The sequence below is a fragment of the Chiloscyllium plagiosum genome, unplaced genomic scaffold, assembly GCF_037043375.1.
Source record: "Chiloscyllium plagiosum isolate Xiang-an unplaced genomic scaffold, Cpla_swu_hap1 HiC_scaffold_2, whole genome shotgun sequence".
NCBI lineage: Eukaryota > Metazoa > Chordata > Chondrichthyes > Orectolobiformes > Hemiscylliidae > Chiloscyllium > Chiloscyllium plagiosum.
The window spans coordinates 106,560,337-106,584,394 of NW_028270140.1; the positions used below are offsets into that span (position 1 = coordinate 106,560,337).

At 40.1% G+C, this 24,058-nt stretch overlaps 1 protein-coding gene across 2 annotated transcripts in view; it reads right to left on the minus strand.

The window, feature by feature from the left end:
• The window catches only part of adgrv1 (adhesion G protein-coupled receptor V1), a 571,861-nt gene extending 553,596 nt beyond the window's left edge, over positions 1-18,265 (minus strand). For both annotated transcript variants that reach the window (XM_043709113.2, XM_043709105.2), the window contains exons 1-2: positions 18,177-18,265; positions 5,727-5,911 (exon numbers count right to left, since the gene is read on the minus strand). In XM_043709113.2, the coding sequence (XP_043565048.2) occupies positions 5,727-5,909 (183 nt within the window). In that variant the 5' untranslated portion in view covers positions 5,910-5,911; positions 18,177-18,265. The remainder of the gene's footprint in view (positions 1-5,726; positions 5,912-18,176) is intronic.
• Positions 18,266-24,058: the final 5,793 nt, after the last annotated feature.

Below are 24,058 nucleotides of genomic sequence, written 5' to 3' on the forward strand. Positions count from 1 at the left end.
TGTTTTTTTTGAAACGGGGAGGCTGAGAGAGATCTGATTGAGAGACAAATACAGGGTATTTGTACAGATACAGAAATTGTACAAATTGTACAAATACAGAATTGTTTCCCCATGGCAAACGTGTCTAAGACCAGAGAGCATAAGTTTAAGATGAGGAGTAAGTGGCATAGAGGAGATATGAGAATTTTGCTTCACCTAGAGGGAGGTGGAGGCAAGTCCTCTCACGTCAATTAAGTCGCATATGGATGAGCAATTAAGATCAGAGTGGTGCTGGAAAAGCACAGCAGGTCAGGCAACATCCGAGGTGCAGGAAAATAGACATTTTGGGCAAAAGCCCTTCATCAGGAAGCCTTCAGGCTGGTGTCTGTGAACAGGAGCTATTAAATAATACTTTTGCTTAAGCAATTAAGATGCCAGGGCAGAGTAGGCTATGGACAAGTCAGGTAAGTGGGATTAGTGTAGTTTGGTGTTTGTTGGTCAGCATAGATATGGTGAGCTAAGGAGCCCCTTTCTATGCTGTATGACTTTAAATCCATATTTCAAGTTTAAATTTGCATGTGAACTCCAATAATTGACTGTTTTTGACATTCACGACTATATGTGATAAATGAAATTTTTCAAGGCTTGTTTATTTTGTAATACTCTGCGGTTGCAGTATTTGAAATTTGAAATATCTTTGACTGATCAAAGACACCACAATTTTTTTTAAAAGTTTAAACAACCACCCTGAATTAGGTTAAAAATCACACAACAGTGACTACCACCTGATGAAGGAGCGTCGCTCCGAAAGCTAGTGTGCTTCCAATTAAACCTGTTGGACTATAACCTGGTGTTGTGTGATTTTTAACTTTGTACACCCCAGTCCAACACCGGCATCTCCAAATCATAACCTGAATTAGATAATCCTTGAAATATTCTTACCGCAATTTGAATCAGGAAGAAAGCTCAAGAAAAAACATCTTCCCTTCAGGCTGGTGTCTGTGAACAGGAGCCATTAAATGACAATGACCAGGATGGTGGCATCTGTCCAGTGGCCAATACATTGGGAAACTTTGCCTCAGCCATTTCTCAGAATCTCAACTGCATTTGAGGTTTCCATCCCTATGGCCATGACCTGTCAAGGGGTGCCCCAATTTCTTAGCCTACAAGGTGGTGACCAGGAGTAAGCCTTTGTGAATAATTCACCATTATTAATCCACAAATAGACAGTGCTTACTTTGAAAAAATATAGAAATGCTGACATTTGAAATTTGCACATCTACAGAATAATTCTATGCTTCACCATTGAAGCACCCTTACCCATTCCAAACATTCAAGACTAAAATCATAAAAATCAATGTAATTGATAAGCACTTCCACACATAACTTTTTAGTGTCACTGGAAAAAAAATAGAAAATGGTACATTTTGTTAAATGCGAAATAACTGGGTTGTAACTGGATACTAATTTCACAAGTACTACTATGCCATTCACTGGCCCTGAAAATGCTCATTTTCTGTTTGTAGAATATTAACTTTCTCTACAATGATACAAAATCCAATTTTTAAATTATAATGAAGTTCATTTGAAAACGTTTTTTAACCTTTAATTTAGCGTCAATCTCAAGCAATCATAAATTATTTTCACAACACTTGAGAGGACATTTATGGGTCATGGTATAAAAGGGACAGTAGCAATGTGGATCTAAAATTGACTGAATGAGGAGAAACAGAAAGTAATAGTGGATATTTATCGGGCTGGAGGAAGGTTTATAGTGTAGAAGAGGAGAGTGTGAAATGGACTGGTAAGCTAGAAGAGATACCTGTTAGGAAGGAAGATGTGTTGGACATTTTGAACAACTTGAGGATAGACAAGTCCCCCGGGCCTGACGGGATATATCCTAGGATTATGTGGGAAGCAAGAGATGAAATTGCAGTACCGTTGGCAATGATCTTCTCGTCTTCACTGGCAACGGGGGTGGTACCAGGGGACTGGAGAGTAGCGAATGTTGTGCCCCTGTTCAAAAAAGGGAATAGGGATAACCCCGGGAATTACAGGCCTGTTAGTCTTACTTCTGTGGTAGGCAAAGTAATGGAAAGGGTACTGAGGGATAGGATTTATGAGTATCTGGAAAGACACTGCTTGATTAGGGACAGCCAGCACGGATTTGTGAAGGGTAGGTCTTGCCTTACAAGTCTTATTGAATTCTTCGAGGAGGTGACCAAGCATGTGGATGAGGGAAGAGCAGTGGATGTAGTGTACATGGATTTTAGTAAGGCATTTGATAAGGTTCCCCATGGTAGGCTTATGCGGAAAGTCAGGAGGCATGGGATAGAGGGAAATTTGGCCAATTGGATAGAAAACTGGCTAACCGGTCGAAGGCAGAGAGTGGTGATAGATGGTAAATATTCAGCCTGGAGCCCAGTTACAAGTGGAGTTCCGCAGGGATCAGTTCTGGGTCCTCTGCTGTTTGTAATTTTTATTAATGACTTAGATGAGGGAGTCGAAGGGTGGGTCAGTAAATTTGCAGATGATACGAAGATAGGTGGAGTTGTGGACAGTGAGGAGGGCAGTTGTCGGCTGCAGAGGGACTTAGATATGATGCAGAGCTGGGCTGAGGAGTGGCAGATGGAGTTCAACCCTGCCAAGTGTGAGGTTGTCCATTTTGGAAGAACAAATAAGAATGCGGAATACAGGGTTAATGGTAGGGTTCTTAGTCAGGTGGAGGAACAGAGGGATCTTGGGGTCTATGTACATAGATCTTTGAAGGTTGCCACTCAGGTGGATAGAGTTTGTAAGAAGGCCTATGGGGTATTATCGTTCATTAGCAGAGGGATTGAATTCAAGAGTCGTGAAGTGATGTTGCAGCTGTACAGGACTTTGGTTAGGCCACAGTTGGAGTACTGTGTGCAGTTCTGGTCGCCTCACTTTAGGAAAGATGTGGAAGCTTTGGAGAGGGTGCAGAGAAGATTTACCAGGATGTTGCCTGGAATGGAGAGGAAGTCGTACGAGGATAGGTTGAGAGTTCTCGGCCTTTTCTCGTTGGAACGGCGAAGGATGAGGGGTGACTTGATAGAGGTTTATAAGATGATCAGAGGAATAGATAGAGTAGACAGTCAGAAACTTTTTCCCCGGGTACAACAGAGTGTTACAAGGGGACATAAATTTAAGGTGAAGGGTGGAAGGTATAGGGGAGATGTCAGGGGTGGGTTCTTTACCCAGAGAGTGGTGGGGGCATGGAATGCGCTGCCCATGGGTGTGGTAGAGTCGGAATCATTGGCGACCTTTAAGCGGCATTTGGATAGGTACATGGATGGGTACTTAATCTAGGTTAGAAGTTCGGCACAACATCGTGGGCCGAAGGGCCTGTTCTGTGCTGTATTGTTCTATGTTCTATGTTCTATGTTCTATGGAGTTCCCAGGGGTCTGTATTGGGACCATATATTAATGATCTGGAGCTTAGAAGGCAGGAGACAATTACAAAGATTGTGGATGACACAAACTTGGAAGAACGGTAAACTGTGAGGAAAACAGTGTGGAATCCGAAAAGGACATTGGCAAGTTGGTGAAGAGGGCAGAGAGCTGGCATGTAATGTTCAATTCAGAGGAGTGTGAATGACCAATTTTGGTTGGAAGAACATAAAAAGGCAATATTAAATAGAGGGTAAAATTGTAAAAGGGGCACAGGAGCAGTGGAATATGTGCAGAGAGCGTTCAAGGTGGCAAGAAAGTAGCTAATAAAGCATACAGCTGTATTATTAACAGCATACAGTATAGGGCAAAGAAGTGATGTTGAACTTGTATAAGACACATGTTTGAGCTGTGCTGAAGTATCATTACAATTGTGGGCACAAGCTTACACGAAAGATGGAGAAAGTACAGAGGTGATTTACTAGAATGGTTCCAGGAATGAGAATCGTTGAAGATGAGGTTAGAATAAAGAGATTTGGGCTGTTTTCCTTGGAAGGAAGGCTGAAGGGAGATTTGAAACAGGTTTTCAAAATCATGAGTGACTGCTTAAAGTAGATTGGGTAAAGCTGTTCCTGCTCATAAAAAAAACAAAAACAAGAATGCATGGAGTTAAAGTGATGTGCAAAAGAAGCAAGAGAGAAATGAAACATACGGTGAGTAGTTAAGGTATGAAATGTACTGCCTGTAAGTGTGGAAAACACAGGTTCAATTGCAACGTTCAAGGGGGTATTGAAAGTTTATTTGGATATATATGGAATACAGAGATATGGGGTAAAAACAGGCAATTAGAATTAGGGATAGAACCAGTGCATTGATGATGGGCTGAATGGTGTCCTTCAGTGCCATAATAATTCAATGATTCTGTGATTTATGGTAAAAGTCCTACAAAGTGATATTTTAATTACTTTTAACTTTTGTTTTGATAAAAGTGAACAGACCTGGAACATTAACTTTGTTTAATCTCTCCAGAGATGTTGTCTGACCTGCTAAATAATTCCAGTATTTTCTGTTTTTGTTTCCGGGGTCTGCCATCTTTTACTTTTGTAACTTTCTGGTTTGTCGCATGGAAATACTTCAGAGGATTGGCAGCTCATCCTATTACTTCAGCACACTAAGATATTTCCTTAACTTGATGCAAAATTAAATTGTTGCTGGGAAAGGGGAAGTTTGTTGCCCAAATAGTGTTATGCCTCTATAAATATATGTCATTGAAATCAACAAAAGCCCTTGCTTCATCATTGAGTGAAAGTTGCGAGCCATATGCTAAAGCCTGTAATACTTAGAATGTACTCCCTTTCCAAAAGAACCTTCACCACTCCCCTCAACACTGGCACACCATCTATAAGATTCACTTTAGTAAATCACCAAGCTTCTTCAACAGCACCTTTCAAACGCAAAATCTCCACCATTTAGAAGGACAAGGGCAACAGATGCATGAGAACACCACCTGCAAAATCCCCTCCAAGCCACACATCATGCGGACTTGGAACTAAATCTCTATTCCTTCAGTGTCACTGGGTCAAAATCCTGATACTCTCTTCACAACAGTATTATGGTAGCAACAACATCCCCAGGACTGTAACATTTCAAGAAAGCAGCTCACCCCCACCTTATTGAGGAAATAGGGATGGGCAACAATACTGGCCCAGGCAGTAATGTCCGCGTCTCACAGACAAAAAGAAAATCAATTCTTGCTTCTCCAATTTCCTTGGAGAATACAGTTTAAAGAAACTGATATACTTAACTCTTCTGCCAAAATCATATGAAGAATTATAACTTTAATTTTAAATACACCCTTTACAGCACTGAGCTTTGGGATAAAAGTCATATTTTGTCCCAATTCCTCAAACATCAATTCGGGCAAATTACCCTTTCAAGTATTTGTGATGTGCAAAATAGCACCAAACACTGTCTGCAAGTTTGACAAGTTAGTTCAACAGTAGGATTCTCCATGGCAGATGTGTCTAAGACCAGAAGGTGCATGTTTAAGATGAGGAGTAAGTGGTTTAGAGGAGATCTAAGGAAAATAATTTTCACCAACAGGGTGGTAGAAATATGGAATGTGCTACCTGTGAGGGTGGAGGAGGCAGGTATTCTCACAAAATTTAAGAAACATCTGCATGAGCACTTTAAATGCCAGGGCATAGTTGGTTATAGATCAAGTGCAGGTACATGGGATTAGTGTAATTTGATGTTTGTTGGTTGGCACAGACATGATGCACCAAAGGGCCTGTTTCTATGCTGTTTGACTCTATGAGATGATTTCAGTGTCTTACCAGTAAGAGTGCAGTGACATTGGCTGGTGGCCCTGTCCTTTCAATAACCAGGCGTATAACTGAAGTGCTTGTTTCATTCACCACAAAATTTGTTTGACCTGCAAGCTTAACTTCTGTATTTCCAAAAGTGACCGTGACACAAAGACTCAAAACAAGTTCAGCCACCAAGGAAACAGCAGGCATTCCTGTAAAGACAAAACAGAAGAACAACACCAGTTCAAAATAGGACCAAATAATATAAGTATTATAAGTAAAAATACACAAACCCAAAATTGAGTAAATACTTTCAAATCATGCAAAGTTATTAATACTTATAAATAACTTAATAAATAACTTATAATTACATTGGCTTAAAGTTTTTCTTATAAAGGAGATACTAAAAAAAAGACATAATTCCAGCAGCTAAAACATCAAACTCCTTTATTTCATGACTCATGCCCTGTCTACGTGCCATTTGCTGCCTCCTTCACTTCCAGCTCTAACCTGCAACATTAGCAGCTTGTGGCTCTTCTGTCTCCAAAGTTGAAGCATTCACTGAGCTACCTTTGAATCTTCACTCATCACCTTGAATGCAGTAAAAAAATCCTCTCTTTAAATTTCGCACAGTGCTTTCCAGTTTCGCTCCTGTCACCCCACAACTTTCATCAGCAAGACCAAATCCTCCATTAAACCCTGTTCCAATCCAATTAGTCAAATACTGTAGTGACAAGGTAAGCCAGGTGAACCTTATAGAATATGAGTTCCCTGACTGGGGTTGTTAATCTGGTCCAATCAGGGAGCTCTGGCTGACAGATAAGAACAGGAATGTCAGACTATACATTCGCTCTGAAAGAGTTGGATCAGTTACTTGGTGATAGGATAGCAGCCTCTGTAGAGATATTTCAAATACCTGTCAAAATGAATTTGTTTTATTCGGTTTTGGAATGTGAGTTTCATTTAAAGTTATTATTTTTTGCCCATCTGTAATTGCTCTTCGAAGATAATGCTGTCTTGTTGAAATGCTGCAGGCCATGTAGAATACAAACGGAACAGTGTTGTTCCTGAGTAACTTACAAGATATTTGGGCTAGTAACAGTGAAAGAACAGAAATATAATTCCAAGGCAGGTAACTTGGAGGGGACTTTGTAGGTGGCGTTCCCATTTGTCTGTCACCCTTGTCCTCACTGCTTGAGGCTGTGGGATTGGAAGGTGCTAATGAAAGAGGCTTGAAAAGTTGTCACAGTGCATCTTGAAAGACTTAAAGTTGCCAGAAATAGTGGTAAATCTGAGGATTCGGAGGTTTTTCAGAATAAAAAGGAGAAGCATGAAAATAATAAGAAAGTCAAGAATAGAAGATGAATGCAATTTAGCAGGTAGGTATGAATTCAAGAATATTGAAGAGGAAGAGAACAAAGTGTCAGTATAAATGGGTTGTTCTCACATTGGCATGCTGTGACTAGTAGTGCACTGAGAGAATAAATAGCTAGGCCCCAAATGTTGGGCCCCAAATGTTCATAATATAAATGTCAATGTATGTAGAGATAAAATGATATATATCCAAATTTGTGGATGATACACAGCCAAGAGAGAACATGTATTTTGTGGAAGACATAAAGCAATTTCAGAAGCATTTGGATGGGCTTTGAGAATGGGTGAGAACATGATGGATGGAATATAATGTGGAAAAAATAAGGTATTCATCTAGTTATGAGGAATAGATATGCAGAGTATTTCTTAAATGACAAGAGCTTAGAAAATGTAGATATACAGAAACTTAGGTATCCTAGTAACTAAGTCACTTAAGGCTAACATGCAGGTGCAGCAAGTTATTTGGGAGGCTAACGAAATGTCTGTGTTTATCGCAAGATGATTGAAGTACAGCTTCAATTCTACAGAAACTCAGTAAGATTGGAGTATAGTGTATACTTTTGGTTTCCTTCCCTCAGGAAGGATATTACTGCTAAAGACAGAAGGTATCAAAGATTCACCATTTTGTTCCCAGAATAGTGGAGCAGTCCTACAGGCAAACTAGGGCATTCCCCTGTAATGCTTCAAAGGATGAAAGGCGATCCTCAGTGAAATTTACACAATACTTAAAGAAGTAACAAAGTAAATACAGATGTTTCTCCTGGTTTGGGAGTCAAGAACCAGGGGTTGGGGCACACTTAAAAAATAAGGGGTTTTAATTTAGGATCAAGACAGGAGAAATTATTTTACACAGAGTGAGAAGCTGTGGAATTCACTATCAAAGAGATTTGTGAAAGCTTAGTGTTTGAATATGTTTAAATTAGAGTTTGATGGATATCTGATTAGCAATGGCTTGAAATGTATGGGAATAGTCTGAGTCAAAATTGTCTGAGTTAAAGGCATCAGCCATAGTCATTTCAAATGGTGGAACAGAATCAATGGGCTGAAAGGCCTTCTCCTCTTCTCATGTAATTTGGGGTGTATTTGATGACTGTTTGCCTATTAATTCATGTTCACCTCATATCTTAATATGGAGAATTAACACAGGATAGGTGCAGTCGGCTGTTTAACCTGCCAGCTTTGCATTGTAAAATACATTTTGCTGGTTTTACACCATGGAATCTCAGGGGATTTTTACTTTCAGTAAGTAGGTGAGATGTCAAATTTGGTGCAGCTTAAACAAAAAGGTAAAATAAAACCATGAGCTGTGGATGTTGAAGATCTTTAACATGAAAAAAACAGAAATTGCTGGAGAAACTCAGCAGATCTGGCAGCATCTGTGAAGAGAAAACAGAGGTAACGTTTCAAGTCCAATGACTCTTCTTCAGAACTGCAGAAGTTCTGCAGGAGTTCTGCTGAAGGATCACTGGACTCTCAACATCAACTTTGTTTTCCACTCCACAGTTGGTGAGTTTCTTCAGCAATTTCTGTATTTTTTTTGGGCATTAAACAAAAAAGAAACACTGGTTCCAAACCAGATCATAATGATATTTGGGGCCTGGCCCCATATTACCAGACACTAATATTATAATGTGAAGTTCATGAATGTCTTTTAGGGCAGGTAATCAGCCTTCTGTATGTGTAACGGACATATGACCCCAGACCCAGAGTATATGGTTGACTCTCATTTGGCCTCTGAAACAGTATATTACTCAGTTCAAGGGCAATTACTGATGGGCAACAAATGCTAACCTTCCCAGTGAAGCCTTTATCCTACAGAAGAATAAAGAAAAGAGTGTAGAGCAGACTGTTATCTAGGTATGGACAATGATGTATCTAAGTTGCATTTTCCACTGTAGTTCACAATGAAATCTGAGAAAGTGAGACTAAGTCTAACACTCCTTCACAATGGAGTAAATTGCAAATAAATGGTACATTTTGGTGACAGAAACAGAAGAAACATCTCACACAAATTTTCATAAACTGCTCTTGGAATTAATTTCAAATTCTTACACTTTGTCAGCTTCTGGGTGCTTGAAGATCAGATACAGGCAATCTCATTTACACAAAGATTAATTCTCAGGCAGATAATTGGATGTGTCAAGAAAATACCCGACAGCTGATCTTTGTCTAGTTACACATCAGAAGAGACAATGTTACCACATCCAAGCAATCATGCATTCCTGTACAAATGATTGTGCATGTGTTTAAAAGCATACAAGATCAGATCCACTGAATGGTGCTGGCATGTAATAATGGTGATGCGTATACTACATAAGTTTATGTACAATTTCAACAAGTGAAACTCTGCACCAGTCAGCACATTTATGCATTCCAATTACAAAATAATTGAAAAGTAGCAGATTAGGTATTACATGCCACACAGAAATGTAAATACAAAGAGAAGCAATATGACAATCATTCAGCTGCTCAGTATTCACGACAGACACAGTGTGCCTTATATCTGCATCATTACTCACAATGTAGTAACATAACAAAATAAAATAACAGACAGTATTTGAGGAATCACACAGCAAATTCTAACATTATTCAACTCATGCAAGCATGACTACTTTGCATATACAAATAGTATTTTTTATGAACGGAACAGTTTTAGGACTTAATGGAAGATGTTTTGGGTTTGTATTTGGACTCTTGCTTCCTTTTTATAGTCATGGCTGGATAGCTCAACTGTAAGTTTCAGCTTACTACTCTTCTATACTTCAGCATTCTCTTCTACTTCTTCCACAGTCTTCTGAACAGGACTTTGGAATGAACTATAATAAATTTCAGAATCATTCTGGTATTGCTGAAGAATCTTATTTAATGCAATGGTACAAGATCTATTACACATATTCCCAAGTTGCTCTGATGCAAGACCTCATCATACAACTTATATCATGAATACCTCTTTACTACTCTTGCGTCGTCAACAAATTGCACAACTTAGAATTGTGAATAAAAAACTTAATGGCATCAAAATAGTTGGTAATCAGTCAGTTCTTTCGCAAATCAGCAGTTCATTTCCTCATGTAGTACATGAGGACAACTAAAATTATGAGAGTAAGTTTCACATAACGTAAATATTTCTCAAAAGCCACAGGAACGTTTTAATGTTAATTGGTCACTCACTGCATGAGTTGGCATTCCTTTCTCCTTCCCATGCTTAACTGGATTCTGAAACTGATACAGCGACACATGATGCTTAGAAGTCATGTGATGAAAGGTTAGCCCCCTTGCCAAAACAGAAAGGTCATTTTAAAGTCTTTGTGTTACTCCTTTGGAAGCAGAGACGTTGTTTCATAATAGGATCATCAATTAATAATTGCCTGGTATTTCTAGTCCAACCAGCAACAAATGAGCTGCTATTGCACACCTTCCTACGCAAGTCCCATGAATATTACATAGTTACGAGCTGCATAGTCATTTGCGTTAACCTTTTCAAAAGCCTATATTTAGGACTGGACAAAGTAGCACTTCAGACAGCAATAAGAACATGCTATCATTTACAACACTATCTTTGTTCTGTACAAATATTGCCATTTCACAGTTATCTTGTGGATAGGTCAAATACATAAGGAAATAAAATCCTATTAATTACCTTGACATATTGAATAATTATGGAAATGTAATACCTCTTAAATTTACATTTAGAGTTTTGCACTGTAACCTCATTCAATGTTGAAAATATTTTGGTCATTTAAATTATATTTCAAAGTGAATATACCAATCAACCAGCTACTACAATTATCTAAAATAGGAATAATTTCAATGTTTATATTAAAACAATATCAGAAATATTTGGCTCAGGATCTGAACCAGCAAATGACCTGATTATGCATCATTCCAGTATCACCTTTTTGATGCATTATTTCAATTAATTAAAACATTTATTTAATTATTTATGAAATAATTGACAATGCAAGAAATGAATTAAAATAAATTAGCCCAACGGGCAATAATATTTATTTGGCATTCTACATCATAGAACATTACAGAGCAGTACAGGCCCTTCGGTGCTCGATGTTGCGCCAACATGTGGAACCAACCTGAAGCCTATCTAAGATACACTATTCCACTTTCATTCATGTGTTTTTCTAATGACCATTCAAAAGCCCTTAAACATGGTGAGTATACTAATGTTGCAGGCAGTGCAGTTCACACCCCGCTACTCTCTGAGTAAAGAAACTACCTCTGACATCTGTCTATATCGATCACATCTCAATTTAAAACTATGTCCCCTCGTGCTAGCCATCACCCAGAGAAAAACGGCTCTCACTGTCCACCCTATCTAACCCTCTGATTATCTTGTATGTCTCAATTATGTCACCTCTCAACCTTCTTCTCACTAACGAAGACAGCCTCAAGTCCCTCAGTCTTTCCTCGTAAGACCTTCCCTCCATACGAGGCAACATCCTAGTACATCTCCTCTGCACCCTTTCCAAAGCTTCTACTTCCTTCCTATAATGCCATGACCAGAACAGTATGCAATAGACCAAATGCAGCCTCACCAGAGTTTTGTACATCTGCAGCATGATCTCATGGCTCTGAAACTCAATCCCTCTACTGATAAAAGCTAATACACTGTATGCCTTCTTAACAACCCTATCAACCTGGGTGGCAAATTTCAGGGATCTATGTACATGGTCACTGAGATCTCTCTGCTCATCTACTCAACCAAGAATCTTACCACTAGCCCAATACTCTTTACTCCTGTTGCCCCTTCCAAAGCAAATCACCTCACACTTTTCTGCATTGAGCTCCATTTACCACCTCTCCACCCATCTCTGCAGCTTATCTTTATCCCTCTGTAACCTGCAACATCCTTCAGCACTATCCACAACTCCATCGACCTTAGCGTCATCTGCAAATTTACTAACCATCCTTCTACACCCTGATCTAGGTCATTTATAAAAATGACAAACAGCAGTGGACCCAAAACAGATCCTTGCAGTACACCACTAGTAATTGAACTCTATCATGAAAATTTCCCATCAACCACCACTCTGTCTTCTTTCAGCCAGCCAATTTTTGATCCAAACTGCTAAATCACCCTCAATCCCATGCCTCTGTATTTTGTGCAATAGCCTACTGTGGGGAACCTTATCAGTAATAGCCTTACTGAAATCCATATACACCACATCAACCGCTTTACCCTCATCCCCCTGTTTGGTCACCATCTCAAAGAACTCAATAACATCATATAACTTTAATGAGTGCATCTTATATTTTAGGTTTATATCTATATATTTAGCTGTATTTTCCATTTAGGTTAAAGAGAAAAATAGCAGACTGGAAGCAGAATAAGACCTATCCAAAATTTAAAGGCCAACCAAGTAAACTTATTTCAGGGTATGAATATTATGTATGCCTAACAGCAAAAACAGCACACCACAGACATTACTGGAGGTCTTGTAGCAGAGTGGGTAACTCCAAAAGTTCCTGTGTTTAATAGTCAATAAAAGTACATTCATAACTTAATAAATTGAGTATCTACCTGCAAACATTCCTTTCAATAAACAGTTACACCTCACCGGGATTGCATACTGGAACACAAGCCTTGCTATTCCCAGAACTATCAAAAAAGTTTGGGATATTAAAATTAGCATTCCCCTATTTGGTGTCTTTCAGATCCAGGCAGACATAAAAAAAAAGACCATGTTTCTGTACATAACAAGAATCACTTTGCAATTAAATAATCAGCATACAGCTCTTTTAGTTGAAACTCTTACTCCCTCATAAAAATCCCTCTACACACACACACACACACACACATGCACACACATGTACAGAGGAAAAGACTGAGAAAGCAGTTTAGTGGCATCTATCCATAAAGATTGTGGAGATCATTCTTGTGCTGAATAGAACACTGATTCTTAATCCTCTTTCTCCAGATATTTTCACTTGTTTACAGGAGGCACATGGTGACTGGTTCACATTTATAAAATTCTTGACTTATCAATTAAATGTCACAGCTTACAGCCAATGCATGACTGTGCAACCACTCTGAGGGTCCCTACACACCGATCAGTGTATACTCTCACTATTCCCAGCACTGACCCCTTGGTAATGATTGCAAAAGACATCAAAATTAGAAGGAGTATAGCTTACGGCAACTAGAAAAGAGAAACAAACTGGACACTTTCATGCTGATGATGCTTGTTGCTGTACAGAAAAGACAGAAAAGACTTCTCCCTTTTAGAGATGTGTTTACTTCTGCCAGAACAGGTAACATTCATGCCACACAAATGCCAGGCAGTGGCCATCTTCATAAGTGAGAATCCAACCACTGCCTATTGACATTACCATTACTGAATTTCACAATATTAACATCAGGGAATTACCATTGACCAGAAACTGAACTGGATAAGCATTATAAATATAGTGGCAACAAGATCAGGTCAGAGGCTAGAAGTATTGTGGGTTGTAACTCATCTCCTGACTCCCCAAAGCCTGTTCACCATCTACAGTACAAGGTGCAAGTCAGGAGTGTGATGAGTACTCCCCACTTTCCTGGATGGGTGCAGCTCCAACAACACTCAAGAAGCTTTACGCCATCCTGGACAAAACAGCTCATATTACTGACACCATATCTACAAACATGACTCCCTCCACCACCAACATTCAGTAGCAGCAGTGTGAGCCACTACAGAAATTCACATAAGCTCCTCAGACAGCACGTTCCAAACCTACATTTAAGGGCACGGGCAGTAGTTGCATGGAACACCACTATCTGCTTGTTCCCCTCTAGTCACTCACCATCCTGACTTGGAAATATATCACCGCTTCTTCAATGTCTTTGCGTCAAAATCCTGGCATTCCCTCCTGAATGCCATTGTGTATCTACCTACAGCACATGGACTACAGTGGTTCAAGAAGGCAGCTCACCACCACCTTTGCAAAGGCAAAAGGAAGAAAAATAAGTGCTGGCCCAGCCACCAAGGCTGATGAATGAATCAAAAATAACAATCACAACCCCAGCAGCTAAGCTACCTGGATACCATTCACACAGTTGCTGCAGGCAGAAAGCCTTTAGTCACTGAGAACTGGTCAGTAATCCCCAAACCAATCAGCTACTTGTTGTCAGTGAAAGCTCCATTTGTACACAGATCTTGTCCCCAGTTCATCGACATACTTGGTTCCCTCTACTGCTTGAAAAAAAAGTCTTTAGAATAGCAGAGGCAAGCTTTAAGGGCAGGAGAGGCTGCTCTTGCAGTGGAAGGAAAGATGGGGATTCTACCATCACAATCCTCAGCTCCATCATATATGCAAAAGTACATGTTGTTATAGCAACTCAGACTCTCTGAGTAAACTTCAATGCACATCGACACAGTTAGACAGCTAAACAGATACACAACCAGGCTAGCCAAAGCTCTGCAGTCCTGTGATAGTCAGGTGGTGGACAATTAAGAAACTAACAACAAGATGCTCCACGAGCAGTGCTATCTGTAATAATGGCAGAGTCTGGCATGTGTGCAAACAAAAGAGGATGAAACATTTGTCACCATCTTCATCCATTAGTCTTCAGTATATTGTTCTTCACATCCTCCTTGCAAACTCACCATGATCACAGAACAAATCAATCTTCAAATTTAAATCACTTCATGTGAAATGAAGAAGAGCTAAATACACAGGACACATCAACAACCATAAATCTCAGCAATATGCCAAAGAACTCTGCTGTGGTACTAACCACGTTATTCCACAACAACCACATCATTAACATATTGTCTGATATTAAAAATTGATCAAGGATGTCTGACCCAGAGAATGAACAAATCTTACACAGACAGCTTCTGTCCTAACAACTCAATCATCACTAAAGGGATCAAGGGAGAAGGTAACAGTGTTTGCAAGTGACACCTACTTCACCAATGATCAGCTCATCTTTGGTTTCCATCCATTATTGCAGCCTTATTTTAAATATGCAATGAATTGAATTCCATGGCTGAGGTGGGAATGATTGTTGAAATCAAAGTAGCATTTAACCAAGCTTGTCACTAAGAAGCCCTAACAAAACTGATGTCAATGGAGATCTGGAGGAAAATTCCCCAGCAGTTGGAGTCACGCTTCACACAAATGAAGGTGCTTGTGGTCATTTCAGCATTTCAAAAGTTTATCAAGTTTATCATCTGCTACTGAAATCAAAAACATTGATTGAATTATTTATTGATTGCTGCAATTCCTCACATAGTGAAGCCACTCATGTCCAATTCAGCAAGGCTCAGATGACATTCAGAGATAAGTAGAAAGTGTCATGCAATGACCATCTTTAACAGAATTGGATCTATCCAACTTTCTTAGGCAATCACTGCCAATATCATTGCTGTTCTCTACCATCAACAGCCTGAGGATGTCAATTCTCAAAGCTGTATAAATTACTCTGCTTGACAAGCCATTTAAAAGGTTAAAGAAAATTGTATTAAACGGTTCATATCCTTGCATTTCAAAACTGTTTCTTCATCTATAAAGGCACAAATTAGAAGTGATGAAATAATTACCACTTGTCTCAATGTGTGCAACATAAATAGCTGTACAGCCATTAGACATCAGCTCTTTTCTCTCCTTACAGATGCTGCCAGACCTGCTGAGATTTTCCAGCATTTTCTCTTTTGGTTTCGGATTTGGTTGCAGCACATACATGATACACTGCAGCAATAGGTCAAAAATGTTTTAGCACAACCTTCCAAAACCACAAGTTCTACCATTAAGAAAGGCAAGTACTGCAGACACAGGGTAACACCATTGCTTCAAGTTCTCCTCCAAGTCACACACCATCCTAGCTCAGTCATGTATTGTCAATCTTTCACTGTTTCTGGGTTAAAATTCTCAAGCTCCTAACCTAACAACATTCATGGGCATGAACTGCAGCAGTTCATGAAGAAATTATACTATTTTCTCAAGCGTAAATAGAGGTGACCAATAAATAATAGTGATACCCAAATCCCAGGAATTAAACAGTGACAAACTCATTTATTTAGCAAATGCAAGTCCCCAGACTCAAGTATAGCCTCCTTATTTTGTGAGTTTAAGTCATTCACTTAATCTGTAGAGGAAACATACATCAGTAACAAACAGCACTGTTTGTGTCTCTCATTGTTTGTGGATAAGGGAATTGAGTGGAGGCACCACTGGTGGAGGTTGGTGATGAAAATTAATGATGATGTTAACAACAACAATAATGGGAATGAGATGGATGCATGCTCACGTTGTTAAATAAAATGTACAATAGTCATCATTTCTGGGTCCTAAGATATTAGCTTGTTATCTGATCAAGGTATCAGGATGGCATCAGCCACTGGAAGAGTCAAGCTCAAGTTTTCATCAGCATCAGCTTAGCCCTGTTATGTCCATATAATTTGGCATTATTGTGCTCATATTTGAACTTGATTTCTGGTTGTCCCTGCTAACTCACCCATCAGGCACTCCTCATTTCCTATGGTCCTGTAACTTTCAGCATTCTTTGTAATCTGTAAATAATACTGTTAGACTGGAAGGGACTGGATGTCTCTATGACTGCAGGAGGATTTAACTGGCCCCATCTACAGCTCAAATTCGGTTTACTATCCCAAGACTTCTTCCAAATAACTTAACCTTGCAAGCTGATAGTGTAAACATTTGATCTGATAAGAGTATAGACTTACATATGCAACAAAAGTTCAGAATCAAAAATACAATTACTTTGTTCCACATTTTAAGGCTTAAATCATTCAATGCCAAGTTAAGTTATAGAGAACACCAATATCCTAATTTCCCTAACTTTTTTTTACAACAAATAGCATCAAATGACTTCACTTTGTAATTATAAATTTGAACACTGATTTATGTCCACTGACTTTCATGATAAATTCTCTCTCAGAACTCAATAACTAAGGTTCTGCAATTATGTTTTGCTTGTTACCTTGAATTGTCCTAGTCCAACTGTATGTTTTCCAGAACAAATATAGTAATTGCTAATGTTATTTTAATGTCCCTACCATTTGGTAAACCTTAGGTTAGTTGTAATTTTCTACGTCAAGGTAGTCTTCAGCGCTGTTCAATTCCGTGCACTGACCGGCTAGCATATCGCACCAAATAAAGTTAACTTTCAGTATAAAAACGTACTTAAATTTCCTTTTTAAGATTTATCCAAATGCATTTCTATTTTAGTATATATCGCAGCGATTGCAAAAGTGCTGCACACGGCGCGATTAAAATGATAGTTACTTGTTTTGCAAGAAAATTTCCACACTATTTTTATACAAAAAAGGGTCTGTAAAAATATTCAGGTAGCAGCAGGACAATGGAATTTAGAGTATTATTTTACAGCATTCCTTAGCCACATTTATAAAAGTATAACTTCACACTATAGTTACTTCACACTATAGAACTGACAGCTTCGAAGATATATTCGCTTTGAATACCCGGTTTCACGCCGAGGCGCTGACTATAAATTAGTTCGATACTTTAACCAATAAGTAACGCTATCCTCAGAACAACCGCTCCCAGCAATTACACGCGAACATCGGCTGTCGCTTTGCCGTTACAGCGGAACATTCTCACGGCATCAGAGTTTATTTGAACGACTGAAAGTCAAAGAACGAATCTGGTATTCTCTACGAAACGCTCCTCAGAAAGGTCCTGAATTTAGAGGGATCTGGAGTGTTGTTTGCACTGGGGTTAGGTTTGAAACATCGATGCGGAAAGGTGCTGGTCCCCACTGCCTGGAGACAGGATCACTCAATACCGCCCACCCCCATCCCAGACACACACACAGTGCAGCCACTCACTCTCGACATGGAACAAAATAGACAGCCTAAACAAAATTATTATTGTCTGTGCTGCAAGGAGCTCCATTCCTGCTCCACCTTCAGCAGGTGGAGGAATTCTCATTCCATTTTCTTCCCAGATGCTACAACCGACATAAATGCACTCGATGTATTTTGTGATTTCTTTTTTTCTCTCTCTCCTGCTTCCATCAATCCCGTTATTTCTGACACAGATTTATTCCGCGAGGTTCCCGCACTCGCAATAAACAAGCCTCGATGGAAAGGGCGATCAATGCCCGATCTGGATTGAACTCACTTGCGGTGGTGTTTTTGGTTTTGTGTTGCAGCGGGGTTCCGCGATCCCCTGAGGATCGGTGGAGAGCCCTGCAGCCAGCTGCTGAACTACCTCCCGGTTCCTGGCAGTGACAACACAGACAGCACTGCCGCTGGGGGCTCCCAGACAGGGCAGACAAGCGCATGCGCCCGCCCGCTGGATGATGCTCTCCCTCCTACCCTTCTGCTTTGCCCAGCACTTTGTCTCATTACTGTGAAAGCAAAATCTCCCTGGTGGAACTGAGCCAACAGATTACTGCACTTTAAAAAGCTGCCTTCACGATCACCTTTCAAGTTTGGGTTTATACCACTAACACTACTTTTTTGCGCTTCATTAAAAACCTTGTGCATCAGGAAACTCCTGCCCTGGTTTGTAATTGGTATCGTGGTTTGTAACTGGCCATGTGAAGTTTTATTTTTTATATTTGGAGGCAAATTGTTGTCTGAAGGGCAGGCTTTGGTTAATGAGTAATGCCCTCCCCCCTGTCGCCAATTTCATAGTGCTCTTAGCAAAAAAGCATCCAAGATAATTCATAAAGAAAATTTTGTTTTTGAATATGCAGCAAATCAAAAATGAGAGAGTTCATTTGGTTTTTAATCCTCATAAAACTGGAGGGTTTTAAAGTAACGTTCCTTTTGGAAATATAGTCCTAAATGAGGAGTGCAAAATTTCTTTATTTGTTCATAAAATGTGGTGGGTCTGGGTGGAATGCTCTTCAGAGGGTCGGTATGGACTCAATGGGCCAAATGGCCTACTTCCACATTGGAGGGATTCCACAATTTTACAATTGCTGACAAGGCTTTGGGAAATGTTAATGAGCTGCTTTCTTGAACAATGCATTCCAAGTAATGTAGATACACTCAGTGCTACTGGAAAGAAGTTTTAGGATTTTGACCCATAGCCTGTGAAAGAATGGCAATATGGTTTCAAGTCATGATCGTGCATAGGCTGGAGAGAACCTTACAGGGGCTAGTGATATTCCTATCTATCTGCTGCTCTTGGTGGAGGTCTTGAATTTAGCACATGCTGTTTAAGGAGGTGGCGGGTTTTTGCAGTGCATCTTAAAGACACTCCATTAGTAAGTGAATTTTTAGTGTGGTGGATAGGGTGTCCACCACAGGATTTCCAGCTTCTGATCTGATCTTGTATCCACAGCGAAGACAGTTGGTTCAGATCAGTTTCTGGTAATAGTAACCTCTAGGATATTGATAATGGAGGATTTAGCAATGGTAAAGACTTTGAATGTAAAGAGAAGATAGTTAGATACTTTCTAGTAGGAAATTATTATTGCCAGGCATTTTTGTGACATGCACTTTACTTACCACATATTAGTCCAAGCTTGAAAATTGATCAGGTCTTGCTAAACGTGGACTCGGGAGGCAACGGTCAAGTCTATGACTCTATGACTCTATGGTAGTACCACAAGACTATTCATCCAGAAACTTAGATATTGTTTTGGGGACCCGACTTCCAATTCCGGCTTGGCCAATAGTAGAATTTGAATTCATTTCAGCATCTGGAATTAAGGGTCTAATTATGACCATGAAGCTATTGTCGATTATCGGAAAAAACCATCTGAATCCACTAATGTCCTTTAGGGAAGGAAATTTCTCAGCCTTACCTGTTCTGGCCTACATATGCCTCTAGACCCACAACAATGTCGTTGATTCTTAACTGTTCTCTGGGCAATGAGGGATAGGCAATAAATGCTGGCCTAGCCAATGATGCTCATATCCCATGAGTGAGTAAAAAAAAAAATATAGGCATGGACTGCTGCTGTATATGATGAATTAGGAATGGTCGTAGGTCAGCATTTATTACTAAAAGGGCAAAAGCAAATTACTGCGGATGCTGGAATCTGAAACCAAAAGAGAAAATGCTGGAAAATCTCAGCAGGTTTGGCAGCATCTGTAAGGAGAGAAAAGAGTTGACCTTTCGAGTCTAAGTGACCCTTTGACAAAGGGTCAGTTAGACTCGAAACATCAGCTCATTTCTCTGCTTACAGATGCTGCCAGACTGCTGAGATTTTCCAGCATTTTCTCTTTTGGTTACCAAAAGGGCAGTTAAGAATCAAGCACATACCTGTACTCTGGAATCACATTTAGGTTAGACCAGGTTAGTTTTTATGACAATTGGTGCTGCTTACCTGCTCACCATTAGGCAAGCTTTCTTTTAAAATAAAGAATGAGAGTCTTTTTGCTGTTGCACACAAGCTGTGCATTGATTGGTCAGAAGCCTTTGTGGCTGATGAAGATCCCAAGGTGATTGGGTACATTCATTACCAGATGTGAGAGATGAATAATTCCCTGGAAGCCAATGAAAAGCACAAAAATCAAGCTCCCACTATTTCTCACCGGCTTCACCATCAACAGTGTACAAAACTCTGTGCGTACCATCCATAGTCCAGCAGGTTGTGAAATTCTGCAAATATGTCCTGCAGATCCTTAGAAGGAGTCAAAGATCAAGAAGTTGAGGGTGATGATCACTTTGACAGTCATAAGCCAAGGATGGTCACCATGTCCACATGGCAGAAGCTTTCCTTCAGGAAGTCACAAAGGTATGTAATTACCTGAGGTGATACTTTCAGCTACATGGTACTGATTTTCAAGCACGTTCAGGACACTGATTCTTTTTGTCTGTACACCCTGTGGGTTATTGCCTCCTGCAAGCTGTGCTCATCCCTTTCTGCAAGCCTGAAGAAGGGCTTATGCCCGAAACGTCGATTCTCCTGTTCCTTGGATGCTGCCTGACCTGCTGCGCTTTTCCAGCAACACATTTTCAGCTCGTCCCTTTCTGCAAGCCACGGTTAGTGACAAGAAGACTGCGGTCGTTGCCTGTGTTTTACTGCTGATGCTTTGACATCATTGAGATCCAAGGTAAAGCTGGACAGTTGGCATCCACACTGAACCAATGTTTAATGAATGGAGAATGTAGGCATTTTTCTACAAGTAAGAGAAATCATTTCCAAATGGTGGAAACCACTTGAATGGTAATGTAATAAAGGCAAAATATTGTGGATGCCAGAAACCTGAAGCAAACACAGAATACTGGAACTAAAGTTCTGAAGAAGAGTCGCACTGGACTTGAAGCATTAACTATTTCTCTCTCTAAAGATCGTGCCAGACCTGCTGAGTTTGTCCACATTTGTGAAAGATTGTGAAATTGGATTCTCAGCAAGTCCTGAAGCAAAAGTCTTTCACTTACATTGGGTAACAGGTGAGAGGTCTCAGTAGAGTCATAGAGTCAGAGATGTACAGCATGGAAACTGACCCCTCAGTCCAACTTGTCCATGCCGACCAGAAATCCTAACCTAATCTAGTCCCATTTGCTAGCACTTGGCCCATATTCCTCTAAACCCTCACTGTCCATATTCCCATCCAGATGCCTTTTAAATGCTGTAATTGTATTAGCCTCCACCACTTCCTCTGGCAGCTCAGTCCATACATGCACGACCCTCTGCAAAAAAGTTGCCCCTTAGGTCCCTTTTATATATTTCCCCTCTCACTCTAAACCTATGCCCTCTAGTTCTGGACCCCACCACCCCAGGGAAAAGAACTTATAGGATCTTTACATATCATTTATTCAAGAGAAAGTGAGGACTGCAAATGCTGTTGCTGGAAAAGCGCAGCAGGTCAGGCAGCATCAAAGGAGCAGGAGAATCGGCGTTTCAGGCATAAGCCCTTCTTCTTCAGGAATTTATTCAACCCCCTTAATGTCCCAAAACCCCACTGTATTCTTGCTTTGTCTTCAGTGAGTTCCAGAAAGCCCAGGGAACCAATGTATCACAATTAAAGTTGAAAACCCCAATCAAAATAACTGTTAATGAGATTCTTTTACATTCTGTTATAGGATGTGGGCTTCACTAACTGGACCAGTATTGGTTGCCCTAGAGAATGTGGGCGGCACGGTGGCACAGTGGTTAGCACTGTTGCCTCACAGCGCCAGAGACCCGGGTTCAATTCCCGCCTCAGGCGACTGATAGCGTGGAGTTTGCACGTTCTCCCCGTGTCTGCGCGGGTTTCCTCCGGGTGCTCCGGTTTCCTCCCACAGCCCAAAGATGTGCAGGGTCAGGTGAATTGGCCATACTAAATTGCCCGTAGTGTTCGGTAAGGGGTAAATGTAGGGGTATGGGTGGGTTCACTTTGGCGGGTCGGTGTGGACTTGTTGGGCCGAAGGGCCTGTTTCCACACTGTAATGTAATCTGTAATCTGTAATCTGTAAAATCTGTAATGTGTGGTGAGTTGCATTTGTGAACCGCTGCAGTGTATTTGGTGCAAGAATGTTTGCAAAGCTGTTTGATAAAAAGTTCCAGGATTTTGGCCAGTAACACTGAAGAAACGGCAATATATTTCCAAGTCAGGGTGATGATTGCCTCAGAGAGGAACTTGCAGGTGGCAGTGTTTTCATGTAGCTGCTGCCCTTGTTCATCTAGATAATAGTGATCGTGGGTTTGGAAGCTGATGTATAAGGAGCCTTGATGAATTTCTGTAGTGCATCTTGTGAATGGCATATACAGCTGGTACTGTGCATCGGTAGTGGCGAATGGATGTGTGAGAATATGGTACCAATCCAGTGGACTGGTTTGACCTGTTTCAAGCACATTGAGTGCACTCACCTATGCAAGTGGGAGGCGGCACTGTGGCTCAGTGGTTAGCTGGTGCCTCACAGCACCAGGGACCAGGGCTTGATTCCAGCCTGTCTGTGTGGAGTTTGCACATTCTCCCCGTGTCTGAGTGGGTTTCCTCTGGGTGCTCCAGTTTCTTCCCACAATCCAAAGATGTGCAGGTCAGGTGAATTGGTCATGCTAAATTTCCCACAGTGTTACGTGCATTAGTCAGGGGTAAATATAGGGTAGGGGAATGGGTTTGGGTGGGTTACTCTTCGGAGGGGTGATGTGGACGTTTTGTGCCCAAGGGCCTGTTTGCACACTGTAGAGAATCTAACCTAATTCCTGACTTGAGTCTTCTTGATGGTTAGCAGGCTCTGGGGAGGCAGGAAGTGGGTCATCCACTGCAGCATTCTTAGCTGGTCTTCTAGCATATTTATATTGACAACCTACTTCTCCTATTATGATCAAATATGTTAGTTTTTATGATGTTATTTATTACATTATTCAGGCATGGGTGAGAGGGCAACTGATGCAATATTAATGATGACATAAATGACAATTCTTACGTGAAAACTTCACACCACATCTTATTTCATTGCCATGAAACGCTGAAAGTGAATATTAAGTGTCACAGCACAAATACCAACTGGAAAAAATCTTAACTTTGTTCTACGAGAGCTCTGAATGCATAATTATAACTTTCAGAAATTGTGACTACACAGGGATATTGTGGATAGTAATGTAATTTGACGAATTGTTTAATCACTGTCAGGAGAATCTTAGATTCTGACAAATAAATACCTATAATGAAGAAAGTATTCCAAGGAATCTTAACAAAAACATTTCCAAATATTTTATTTTCACACAATGATATGTCTATAAAAAAGGACAATTTGAATGATTGAAAGAATGAAGGGATTAAAATAGATTGTGTCAATCTGGCATGTTCCCATTTCTGCGATGTGCCACTTTTCTGTGAGATGTTAAATCAAAATGATTCACAACAATGACCACATATCTAAAGCTTTTTTGTCAGCTCTAATGCATTTTGCTATGTCCTGATCTATAAATGGTGCAATATTAAAATGAGTCCTTTCCTGAAACTCAGGAATATAGGGAATGGAAATAAAACTTGCCTTTAAAAATAGAAGGTAATGTCTTAGAAACCCACTAGAATTATTTATTGAAACAGTTTCGTTATTAACAAAGACGATCTGCTAGATCCAAGTTATTTGGATTTTCACAAGAAACCTGA